Genomic DNA, 12775 nt, shown 5'->3' on the forward strand with positions numbered 1-12775 from the left:
CCTGGGCCATCGACTGGACTGCAGCTATCGTGTCCTTGCACGTACAGCCTGCACCTCGGATAACCCATACCCTTTAAAAAATACTGGCATTGAAATGTAATCCGTCGTAACATGCACCAAAATGAGGGCTAGGGGTAGGGAGAGGCACTGGTGAGTGGGATCAGACAGTGAGAGATGCAGATGGGAGAAGGCCACCAGCATGGACAGGACCTGCTTGTTGTCAGAAAAGGCACAACTCACGTTATGGCTGAACTACTGACTTTTTTTTGACAGACAACCGCTGGATTACCCATCTGAAAATACACTGTTCAATTTCTGCTTTGGGATTACAGCAATGATCCGCCCCAAGCTTCTCACGGCCAGAGACAGGCGACCTGCACAGGGTAACACCTTCCAGAAGGAGCCCCGAAGACAAATTCGTTGTGCATGCTGCCTCACTTAATAATCTTTAAAAAAAATCAAGTCTTCAAAACAATGTTTTTCCAAATGCTGATGGACACACAAAAATCAAAGTCCGTCTGTACACACAGACATGCACTTGTAAGTATTTACACATGCTAAAATGTATGCCTTGCATCTGAAGATCAGAAACCACAGCAAAGGAGCTACGTCTTTTTTGGTCAATGCATATAAACTTGGAATAGGGAGATGACATACTGAATTTGTAGCTATAATCGTAACTAAACATTTGCTTTCTAGCTCCTTCTTCTGTTAGAAAACTAAAAGCAAAAGCACACACTTAAGAACATCTCTGACCTTGGTGGGAATGGTGCCTGAGAAACTGTACAGCCGCTCTGCTGATTTTATGGACTAGTGTTGCAGTACGGTGTGTACCACCACTGCTTTTGCTTCCAAGGACCCTTTGCTACTATGCTTAACCTGTGTAGGTTGTATATTGTAAGTTTCTCAGTGCTCTCTTCTTCTCTCCTGTCTCAATGGCTTTTGAAAGTCATCTGTTTATCACACAGTTAATTTTCCTAACCCTACTTCAGCTCACTGCCTCTTTAGATGTCACCATCTGCCTTATTCTTCTGCCATTTTTCTCTTTTGTATCTTGGAAATTGAAGTCAACCATCCTCAAAAAAAATTGAACTTTCCTAGATCTGCCAATCTATTTGTGGGTTGAACCTTTTTGAAATGTTTATTATTCTATATTCATGAATATTTCAAAATTAGCTGCCCTGATTGCTGGATCAGAGCTGTTCTTCAATTAAGCAGCTTTCACTCCCATTGAGAGCAATGGAAAAGCTGCTATTGATTTCAACAGTAGTAGGATCAGGTCCCAAATAAAACTGCATTTATTATGTTTGGCTCATTTCCTAGGATTACTTGGAACTTTGAAAGCTGTAATTCTTGATGTTGACAGCTTTCCCTCCCTCCCGGAGCAGTGTGGTTAAGCCAATCAATACATTATTAAAATAAACAGCCCCTTGATCAAACTTATGGCTTTAGTGCAAGTCTTTCTGATCTGCAGAAGAAAAAGCCTTTATGTTTGGCAGCCCTCGAGGCCACACCGAGTATCCAAAGAGCACCTGACTTCATTTATCGTCTTTAACTCACATCCAAGTTCTTTCTGCTTCACTGAACAAGATACCTACTTTTTCTGAAAAATAATACTGCTCCCTTTATTGCACATATTGCCTCTCTTCTTAAAAGTGCCTCTAAAAATTCCCCGAACTACATCTCACTGTTCTCTTTGTTTCTAACAGACTCCTCTTTTTTATTTTTGTTACTTTTCCTTGGGTATAGGGAGTTATTTAAAGATCTATCCACTTCTTTCTCAATTTCCTCTCTAGCTTCACCCATCTCCCTTCTCACTTCTTTTCCTTTTCTTTCATTACTATGCTTTTTTTAGTCTTTTACAATTGACTGGAAAACCTGCTACTGAACTTTTTCTAGGAGCAAAATGCAGCCCTTTATAAATCTGAAGTCTATTTGGAAAGGAATGCCCTGGGCTTAATGCAATTTCTTCTCCATCGCTTGTGCTCTGGACAAAAGGTATTTTTTCCCCATATGCTTTTTTCTCGCTGGTGTTTCCATTCATGCTCTTCAAATAGGTACCATGTCACAGCACGGGGCTGTTATAAAATCCTGCATCTTTGCTCAGATTTCAGCAGCAGAAACTCTGCAGTCACATAATACTCTAGATGCTCATTTTGTTCTACTTATTTGTGTCAGAGGACAAAGCAGCTACAACTAAACCCAGAATAGGAGGAAATTAAAAACTCCTTTCCCATTGTGTGGGGTGGAAAGGAGGAGAATGAATATCCACAAACCCCAGTGGGTTTCAGAGGGAGCATGACCCTGACCCGAAACACAAGGGCTCAGGGGGACGAAGCCTCCCCCCTCACAGTCTCAGGGGGACGAAGCCTGATTCCCCAGGGAGATGGTCCAGGGCAGCCCTGGTCCCCAGAGCCATCAGTGAGGAAGAGTGCGGGATGCAGCGATGCAGAGGATGGCACACTGCACCATGATGGTCACAACTCCATCCTACCAAAATCCTCTGCGGGCACAGTGTCTCCTGGATCCCGAGAAACCAAGTGTCCTGCATGGGAGAGCTGTGATCCTCCTGCTCTGTCCCCTCCTCAAAGAGGGAAGCCCAAGGGTGACTCTTGCAAAGAGGACCACAGGGAAGGAGAGCGTGAAAACAAGGGTTGGCAGGGAGAATGAAGGGAAACTGCTCATTCCTGGTACACTGTACTGGTAATTATGTACAGGAGAACGTCCAGTTAATACTTGTTTTTGTCCATGTGAAGCCAACTGCTGACCTAATTCAATGCCTCCAGGTGTCCCAGCTAACGGCCTCCTGACTGTCAACAGCAGCAGCTCCCGCTGCCTTCCCCGCACGCTGCCTCTGCCCAACCAGCTCGCCCGTTGTGAAGGCGAAGAACCATTAATTCACAGGGTGACACCGCCTCTCGAGGTTCTTGTGTTTAAGAACGAGCCCTTAACAAAATGCAGGTGTATATACAAGTGCCTGGGAAAGGTGATGGCTTTCCAAGCGAGATGCGCATTGTTGAAGAAGATTCCACAAACTGTGCACATCCTGAACTCCTCAACCACCTTGTATCATGCAGTTGTACAACTTTTGACTAAAGGAACAAGCATGTTCAAATTTTGTTTTTGATTCTGAAGCTCTGCTGTTGAGTGGATAACAATTCTCTAATAAGTCTTGGTGTTGATTAAACTAGTTCTACTGCCATAAATAAACCACATCAAAATCTATAAGGAACGTCTCTCATCCTGCTATAAAAAAAGCAAAAGCCTTAAAGCCCACAAAGCTTACGAACTTGAATATTCAGTGGTGTGCACTGTGCCTATTGGATTTTTTGCATGTGATTAATAATGTATTGATTTTATGTGACACATCTGCAAGGCACTTACAAGATGTTAACGTCACGCAGCAATCTCCATGCTATGATAACTGAGCAGTGCAGGGAAGAGAAATAATAAAGTAGCCATTTACTGAAGCAAATGTGCAATAAAATGCATGAATTCATTATTTCAAGGTAATTTTTTCTTGCGGGCAACTCATTCCAACTTCACCTGTTTTTTCAACTAATTCTTAATTTAGCCTTAAATTTTCTCATAACTGAAGATTACTGTACTTTTTCAGTTTGTTTTCCAACTAAGTAAAAACCATATATATATAAGATTATGTGCTTCTGGAAAAACAAGCAGTTTTCCGTACTCACTGACGGCTTTGATCAGCTTTGTAACCAGAATGTTGCTCTACCTGCCTAGGCCACCTCCACACAAAGCCGGAGTTGTGTTTATATTGCCTCTATCCATTCATCTTAAACAATAACCGAGGACGGATTTCTATCCCACCTGTGGCAGCTGTTCAAACATGTCATACGGTACCTTACTGCCACAAATCTAGATCCCAGCACCACCGGTGGAGGAGAGCAATCCTTTCTTCTTCTTTGTTTCCATGCGCCGTTTGCAGAACACCTGATTGTTTTTTGTTTCTAGAATACATCGATGGAAGGAAGAGTTGTGCAATGGCAGCGTGGGTGGAAAACAGCCCAACTTGTACCAGGAAAACAGCTATTACATGCACACGATCGGCAGCATTAGCCCCATTACAGTGCTGTAAAGTCTGAGGTTACAAAGTCCTGAGGACAGAGCCACGAGCTCTAAACCTTAATGATAAGAGTGAGTTACTTTTCATTTCAGTCTTGACTTCTCCTCTATGCCGGCAGTAATTACCAGCAAAAATGTGACTCAGTGATGGAAATGAGCTGTACAATTTTAAGATGTGGGGCTAAGGTGGGGCAATGACCTTCTCTGCCAAACCACGGCATTCGGGTGACACAGCGCTTGCCCGGGGCAGCCCTGCCCACACACCTTCACCTGCCAGAGATTGCCTAAGCACCCTAACATTCAATTTACTGCTGTTGTTTTCTTTCCTTCAAGAAAAAAAAATAATGGAACAGAAACCTTAAGCCTATGAAGTTTCACACAGGAAATGAAATTGAAACTACTGATAGCAAAACACAGCAGCAGGGGGGCAGTGGGGAGGGTTCTGCAGAGGATGAAGTGGCAAAGTTGATGAACAAGCTCACGGAGAGCGCAACTTTGCAAAACAGGCTGGTAAACTATAGACTTTCAGACCCGCGCACAAAAAGCGAGGCTGTGTAGACACTATGGTATTCATTTGCTTTCATGCAGCTGGTGCCAGGTGCTGGCTTGCACGGCTGGACACGGGTATTTCTTGTTAAATCCCAGAACAGCCTTGGCTCAGGTTCCAGCTGCAGCTCTGTCCTGTGCGTTTCCATGGCCGCAGCCACTCACTGGGCTCCTGGATGATGTTTCAGAAGGAATAACACTATGTCCTACAGGCCTCTCAATGGGCATTACTTGATCAAAAATCACAATTTTTTTAAGCACTACCCATCTGTTTTGAAGGTCTGCATGGGAGGTAAAACCTTTGGTACCGACTATTAAACCAACATGCTTTTATACATCACATGATTCAGTCCGATTCCCAGTCAGTCCGCTTTCACCACAGACCTCCGACATCAGCTTTCATCTATGGAGAGCTGCGCTCATTTTTATGTCAAGAGATACGAAAACCAAACAGCACTAGAACAAATACTTCGCTCCTCCAAGGAAACTAAGGTATAAACCGCTTCTGCATACCGCGCTCTGCAAAGTGCAGAGCACACACCAAGCACAAACAAAACCCTGATCCCACACACTGCTCGGACAAAACCCCACTGAATTCACCCCGGAGTCGCTGCCCCTGAAGGGAATTTCCTAAGAGCAAGGCTGACTCCAATAAAAGAAACAAGTATCTGCAGTCCTACCTTTACACCAGCGTCAATCACGCACGCTACAGGTACTTGCTTTTCTGTTGGCTTTTGCAGGTAAGCATCCTCAAATATAGCACGACAATCTATGAACAGCCGGAGTATTTTTCTCCATCTCTTATCTTCTCGAACAAACACCAGCTGATGGTTTTCATTGCAGGTTGCTTTTACAGTCCCAGCTTGACTACCGTAAACTTAACCTACTCCTGTTGACCGGTTTGGAGATGCAGTTCATATATCTGAACAGGTAATGACAAATTATTTCTTAGTGAAATTTCATTTAAATGAACATGCTTACACTAGATACCAATCTGGCATATTAACTTTTAATATTTAAAGCTGTTTTCATCATTACTACAATAGTTCTTCATGATTTTGTGTGTGTGTGTGTGTGCAAAAGCTTATTACAGATGGGTGGGAAGCTGTTTGCAGTTCCACCATAAATGATGAGCTCATGACAAACAGCTGAAATAGCCATAAAAACACTCCATATGTAAACAAATGGTAGAAAGCAAGAGAACTTTCTTTGGTTTACTTCTCTGGATTTTTGTAAACAGGTGACACGAGCTACATGAACTTCAGATAGTTTTGCAGAAGCAGAAACCCAGGTGATAAAAGTCAGACGTATCGCTCTAAATTCATCATGTGAATACCATCCTGTCTGCTAAATGTGACTTATAATCTATAGCTTGTGTACTGCAGGAAGAGTGAGCAGAAGGGACCTTCAACCCTCCTAAGCAACACTATCTTCTGCTGCCATATTCCCTGAAAGAGCCACCCTCTGCATCGTTTAAAGATCTGTATGAGGAAAGAGAATTCATGTGGTTACAGAAGAGTGAGGGCAGCAATCACTAGAAAAAGTATACGAAAGCAAATCTGTCCTGTTAAAGATGGATTTTAGGATACTACCTTGTGTAACAACAGACAAAGAAGGGGTTTGGTTGCTCATATTTAGTCTTTCTTCAACCCTCTATGGTAGCCCCATTTGTAAAATTTACTTTTGACGGAGGCTGATGGGAAATAAGGTGTTTGCGTTAGCAATATACTTCTTGCTGATAACAGAGAGATACGGAGAAAAATCACCTTATCTTGGCAGACTTGAAAAAGCAACCCTATAAAATTATTCCCGTCTTTCTTTTTCCTGTCAACTGGGAGTGGTGTATTTTGGTGTGTTGGTTTATTTGTTTGTTTCCTCCCCTCTTCTCTCTAACAGCTAGATCATTGCTGAAAACTCCCTAGACTGACACGGTGAATCCGAGTGTTGTTTTGCTTTCTTTTGGCACAATTATGCTAATGACAAAGGGTGTTTTTTGACTCGCGTATGGGCCACCCCATAGAAAACGTGCGACTCTCTGGAGCTTGCGGCCGCGTCTCTGTGTATCCGAAGCTGTTTGGCGGGTGGCTGAGGGCTGGGAGGCGCCGAGCTGAGCAGATGCTCTGAGCAGCATTAACTCCCTCCCGTGGTTACAGCCATATGAGGAAACCAGCACATCGCGGCTGCGTGGGGGCACTCGGTGACTCGCTAAATCCTAAATACCCCAAAGCTCCCTTCGAGGCTGCTAGAGAATGGGATTTGTGACTGAAGGGGGGGGAAAAGTGATCTTTATTTTTTAAATATTTATCCTCCTGATATAATTATGCATCAAGCTCTTTGATAAGAGATCTCAAGTGAAATCCTGGTAAAAATTCCAACTAATTTCAGAGATACTCAAATTTCATCTACCAATCTCATCTGAGTTTACCACTTATATCTTTATTTTGATCCCAAGTGAGTAAACCCACTGTAGCTTCATTGACCTTCAGGAGGTCACTCCTGTTCTATGCTGGTGTGAATGAGAGTGACCCCAATGAGCAACCACCCAATGAGCAGTGGGGAGTCAATGACACCCCTGGCATCACAGCTGAATCAGGACAGGAACTGGGCATTAAACAGATCCATAACATAATTTAGGTTAGGAGGGACTTCTGGAGGTCACGTAGCACAGCCTCTTGCTCAGAGAAGGGCCAGCGTCAAAATGAGACCGGGGTGCTGATGGCCTTATCTGGTCAAGCCCTGAAAACCTCCAAGAGTGGCAACCGTACAATCTCTGTACAACCTGTCCCACTGCTTCAGTCCTTTCAAGGTGAACAGTTTTTGCTCATAACCAATCTAAATTTCCCTACTAGACAAAGACAGAAGATGAGGAAGAAAAGGGAGTGGAGGATTAACACAAAATGACAAGACACTGGCGAATGGAAGGCTCAATCTTCATAGTGTGGTACTACATGCAGAGCACACACGCAGTTGGAAAGGAAAAGATGCAGAGGGTGTGTGCAGTCAGTGAAAAATGGGTAAGCTCCAGGTTAAGTACAAAATAAGCAACAGTCCCTGGTGGCAGCATATCAGACAATACTCATTTTATTGTGAGAGTAAAAACATATTCCTCCAAGAAAACCAAACAAAAACCCCCGCTGAATGTTACAATGCATGCCAAGCAATTATTGCTTTCCACAATGGGTCCTGTGACTCATGGTGCCACAATAAATGGGCATATGGTGCTCATTCAGGGTATAACTCACACATTTGCAATAGCTCTGAAGAGCTAATAGTTACTTGGACTGCAGATAATTTGGGGGGCTTTTAATTTCCCCACGGCAACGCAATGAGTGTCATGCTTATTCCTATATTATTATTAAACCAAAATAAAATAATGTTTTTAGTGGCACACAAGTGTCATTAACACCTGAAATCTCTGGTATGCTAGGGAAATCAATTCAGACAACCCCTGGCATGCAAAAGCACATAAATAATTGGCAAATACTACCTGTGGTCTTCTGGGTCCAGATTCGCCTGATGCCAAGAGCAATCAACTCCTTTTTGGCTGCAAAGGATAGGAGGGCACTCAATACCTTACACAAGGCACTCGGTGCCTGGCAAAATCAAGCTTTCCGTGTGCCAGCACCTCACGAAAAAGCAAACCCTGATGTGCATTATGACAGAAATGCTCTTCTTCCCTAACAAGGGAAGGCAAACGCCTAGAAGAGACACAGAGCCAGCTCTCCCTAAGATGCCGAATACTCTCCCAGCCTGGGAGAGCAATCAAGATCACTCAATGTCCCATAATCAAGATCACTCAAATGAGCCTGGGCTACACCGTGACTTGTGAGTATCTCCAAGAGAATATGGCTTCAGGGTACTCATGGAGCTTTCCATCACACCAAGATGATTTAATGGGGGGGAAAAGCCCTGTATAGGCAAGGTCTACCTAACACTGGTATACATGTGACACAAGTCCACTGAAGCCAGTGATATTATAACCAGAACTGGATCAGTAAGACAAGTGGACCATGGGGATTTTGCCCACGTAGGGACTCAGAGGTACAGCAGAAGTGCCTCAGGTCTCAAGGTCAGTAGGACTGATTGCTGATAAAGAGGATCTGGCTGTTTACATAACGACAAAGCAATAGAAATGTTACTGCAATTGACAAAGCTACACTGGTGTAAATCAGTTGAGAATGAGACCCTGAATCTGTATGTATTTGCAGCTAATTTTGCAAGTATTAAACAACACTAATGTCTCAAAATATGACTTGGAAGGAAAAACATAAACATCGCAGCCTACAGCTCTGTCGCTCCCCAGTCCCCAGGGAGGCAATTATTCCCTCGGCTGTGTTCTGCATGGGCCAAATACAATGACTGGCATTATAAATCTTTTGTTCCTGAGTTTTTGCTTTATAAAATGTAAATTTGGACTGTGTGGCCTCAGGTGTTTTCTGCAGCGCTTAACACAACAGGTTCCAAATGGTGACTGGGGAATATGGCCATGACTTTAGCTTGAGCGGCAATGGTGAGTAACGACCCGCTCTACCTGTTTCCTCACCTTGAATCTCCTGAACTGTTTAATTGTGTGGAAGGCAGCTGAAATTGAGCCGGAATCAAGACTGCCAGGGAGTCCTGTGCTCTTTCCTTGTTATTCTGTAGATTCTTTGCTAATGCTCACAAAATATTCTCCATCTTCACAGAAATATCTTTGATTTATTAACATGTTTGTTGCATCTCGCTAAGCTACCTTCCTCTAGGAATGTACTCGAGAAAGTGCAAAAGTACATCAAAATTAAGTAAAGCTCAAACCTTTTTCCAATCAAAAATCTTATTCATCTATGCAGAAATGTCAAAGTCTTCATTTTGCCCAAGTAAATAAAACCAGCATTAAGGTAATAACCACCTTCTCCTCAATGCAAAGATTTTCCCTCAGAGAAGGAAACGCTGCCTTTGTCCAGATTCCATATTCTCACTCTCTTTTTGGTTAATTCATAACAGTGTCAGCTAGATTTTCATTATAGGGTATTATTTGTAGCTGCTGTTTTCATGAAGCAGCTGTAATAAACAAGTGAGATTTATGTTCCTTTTAAAATTGCTTGAAATAATTAGTGTTGTTAAATTTAGACTCCAAAAGAAACCTACTGATTTCTCCATTTTTTTCTTAATAAATAGAGAAGCTATAAAACAATTTACCACCACCAGTCAGGCTTGGGCCACCACAGTATACTATCCAAAAAGTGTTTTAGATGAGGAAATAATCGAAGTTCTCCAAACACCCTTTAAAAGTAAATGATGGTTGTGCTGAATTGTTTTAACAACTACACCGTGTGTTATTCTTGTCCAATATAAACTCAGGCAGGACTTATTTTTAGTCCTATTCTGTTCTATTGCAGGTGTAAATGGGTACCCTGGATCTGGACCACACTACTGAGCTCAGTGGAAAGTAGGAACAAAACTGAGAGCCAGACCCAAATCAGAATTTTGCGTCTAACTTCCTAGCTCAACAATTTATACTGCACCCAACTGCTCTAAATGCCCTGACCCATGTCAGCCACTCAAATACCAAATTCAGAGCTTGTGGTTTGCTCCCATGTCTGCATCATTTACTTTTTCCACACACTCCCCCTCAACCACAGCTTGCTGTATTGACAGTCCAGATACTAATTTAAAATGAATAAACACGATGCCCTCCCCAACCCAATTTGGCCATTTCCCATCTACTGCTGCATTTCAGAGCCTGCCCCGACAAATGTGCTTCATGACAGCAACAAATAAACATCCTCTAAAAAGCTTTTCACTCATAGGTTGGGGTTTTTTGTTTGTTGGCCAGTTTTGTGATTCATCAGCCTTCCAGTATTTTTCTTGGTGCAGGTACCGCCATCCCAGCAGCTCAGGTTTCCTCAGTGCAACGGGAAAGATGAAACACAAGGGGCCAGGATAGAACTCAATCTTAATGGTTCTACAAGAGGGGACTGATGTTGAGCAGATGTTCAGCTGACTGCAACCCCAGAAGAGGTGAGGAAAAGATGATCTACCAGGGGAAGGACCACACTGTGCCACGCACAGAAGGGATGCAGCAACAATACACTAGCTGTGTAATGAGAAAAGGTACAAAATGAAGACAAGGAGAAGGCTAAACCTGCCAGTTTTTACATTATGAACTTTTATAACTAGAGGAAGGAAAGGTATGGGGAGGTATGCAAACTGGTCTGATGGAGATGGGAAAGGAGTCTGGAGTCACATGCAGAAAACAGTTGTGCGAGGTATCAAAATAGAAAATGGTAAGTACTTCTTTGCTCTGTATATGATAAAACGGTAACAACTTATACATAAATGATAAAATCCCAGGGCATTAAAATACAGAGGCATACTGTCTTGAATAACTCCTGGGTAAAATAAGCAAGTGGCATGCAATGAGATGGGGATTTAGTGCTAGGAAGTATTAATACTGCATCTCAGGAGAGCAGTGACACTGCCTGAGGCGCAGCTAGCAAAGCCATGAATACAAGAAAAACTTAAAGGTAATTGCATTTAAGATTAGCCAGGTAATACAGTCCCTCTGTGTGATGCTACTGGGTGATGCAGGAGAAGGGTCAAAAGCTACGCTATTTCTGAATGTGGACATATGAAGGGATGATATGGAAATCTAAAGCATAATGCTGCATTAAAACAACCACAGTGGATATCATATGAGCTGTTCAAGCCTCTACAAATTAGAAAAGAGATAAAAAAAATAAAGGAAGTACCAATAAGGACAATAAAAATGATCTAAGGAACAAATAAGAGAGCTAAATTAATATGGTCTATAAATCAGAAGACTCCTGGGCTGAGATCCAGCTACAAATGCCTTCAGGGTACTGTGTGTAGAGGAAGGGAATTAATGTAGCTCAGAAGACAGTAGGACGAGAATTAATTTCTCGAATTTAGGAATGGAAAAATTCAGGATATAGAATAAGAAAAAGTTATTTGAAGAGGCACATCTGCTCAATAGGGCAGACTCCCAAGGTGGTAGCCAAGGCACACTTAGTATGTGTAACCAAGAACAGGGTGAATAAGGGGCTCTGGGAAGTGCTGCTGTCACAGCTTTCTACAGTCCAAACAGATCACCACAAACCAACTTACTGATTTGTTTTTAGTCTCTTTCTTCATGGGTTACCTGAAAGACTGCTCCTCTGTTTAAAAAACAAAATGAAACAACCCCCCAAAAAAACAAACCAAAAGAAAACCCAAAAAAAACCCCACCGAACAAACAAACCAACCAACCACCAAACCCACCCAAACCTATATATCCATGTAGTGACAAGAGATCCACAGCAGAGCACCCCGATGTGCAATGCAGGTACTGGCAAACCTCTCCAACTCTCTTCTGGCCACCCAGTGGTGTGTGCGCTGTGAGTGCCGGGTGCCGGGCAGTGTCAGAAGGCCAAAGACCGCTGACCCAACCGGCAGATTACTCTGACTATCTCAACACTGAGGTCAAAGGCTGAAGTGGGAACTACCTCTTGTGACAGTCATGGTCCTCCCCAGCCTTGTGTTAAGAGATCGTGCACAGTAGCTTTTAATGTCACTGCATAAATTACATACTTTGATTTATGATTAGATGAAGCCCAAGACTAGCAGTATTTAACAATCCTCAGGAGCTCTACAATACAGTTGCATTAAGAAAAATCCCCAAACATTTGCAACAAGCCTTACAATTTTCAGTGACAAATGGGTATACGTAAATGTGAGGAATATAAAACCCAAGTACCATTTCACCCTCCCCTTAAACATATCCCATCCCAACTGCACTCACCAATCGGGACTTCTGTCCCCTCCTCAATGTAGATGGGCAGTGGTGATTCCTCCATAGGATGAGGCACTGATGGAAAGTAATGAATTGTGGTAGTATTTGTCGCAAAGTGACTACAATAAGATGGTCCCTTTCTTATCACTACGACTACATATGGCTGGTTACTGTCACAAAGAGTCCTTCCTCAAAGTGGTCACCTCCTGTCACGGTGGCTGGTCCAAGTCACAGTCCTGGGGGGTTAATCCCCACCAAGCATTCACCGCCACAGGAGTCAACCCCCTCTGAAGAGGGTCTGGGAGAGGTCCCTGTCCTGGATGCTTCACCATCCTGCCATTTCACCATAGCCTCGCCATCCCCATCCCTGGA

The 12775-nt window shown here is 43.0% G+C and overlaps 1 protein-coding gene across 19 annotated transcripts in view; it reads right to left on the bottom strand.

Moving 5' to 3' along the window:
* The window catches only part of SLC6A6 (solute carrier family 6 member 6), a 116131-nt gene that overhangs the window by 37897 nt on the left and 65459 nt on the right, over nt 1-12775 (bottom strand). For 5 of the 19 annotated variants that reach the window (XM_080350265.1, XM_080350273.1, XM_080350276.1 and 2 more), the window contains exons 3-4: nt 12413-12478; nt 8120-8176 (exon numbers count right to left, since the gene is read on the bottom strand). The exons of 8 other annotated variants lie outside the window; for them this stretch is intronic. In XM_080350265.1, coding sequence (XP_080206391.1) covers nt 8120-8176; nt 12413-12467 — 112 coding nt within the window. In that variant the 5' untranslated portion in view covers nt 12468-12478. Of the gene's footprint in view, nt 1-5312; nt 5332-8119; nt 8177-12412; nt 12479-12775 lie in introns of those variants that run through there. 6 more of the 19 variants (XM_080350280.1, XM_080350278.1, XM_080350279.1 and 3 more) reach the window with 2 other exon arrangements.

This window comes from Nesoenas mayeri (assembly GCF_963082525.1).
Source record: "Nesoenas mayeri genome assembly, chromosome: 10".
In the NCBI taxonomy this organism is placed as follows: domain Eukaryota; kingdom Metazoa; phylum Chordata; class Aves; order Columbiformes; family Columbidae; genus Nesoenas; species Nesoenas mayeri.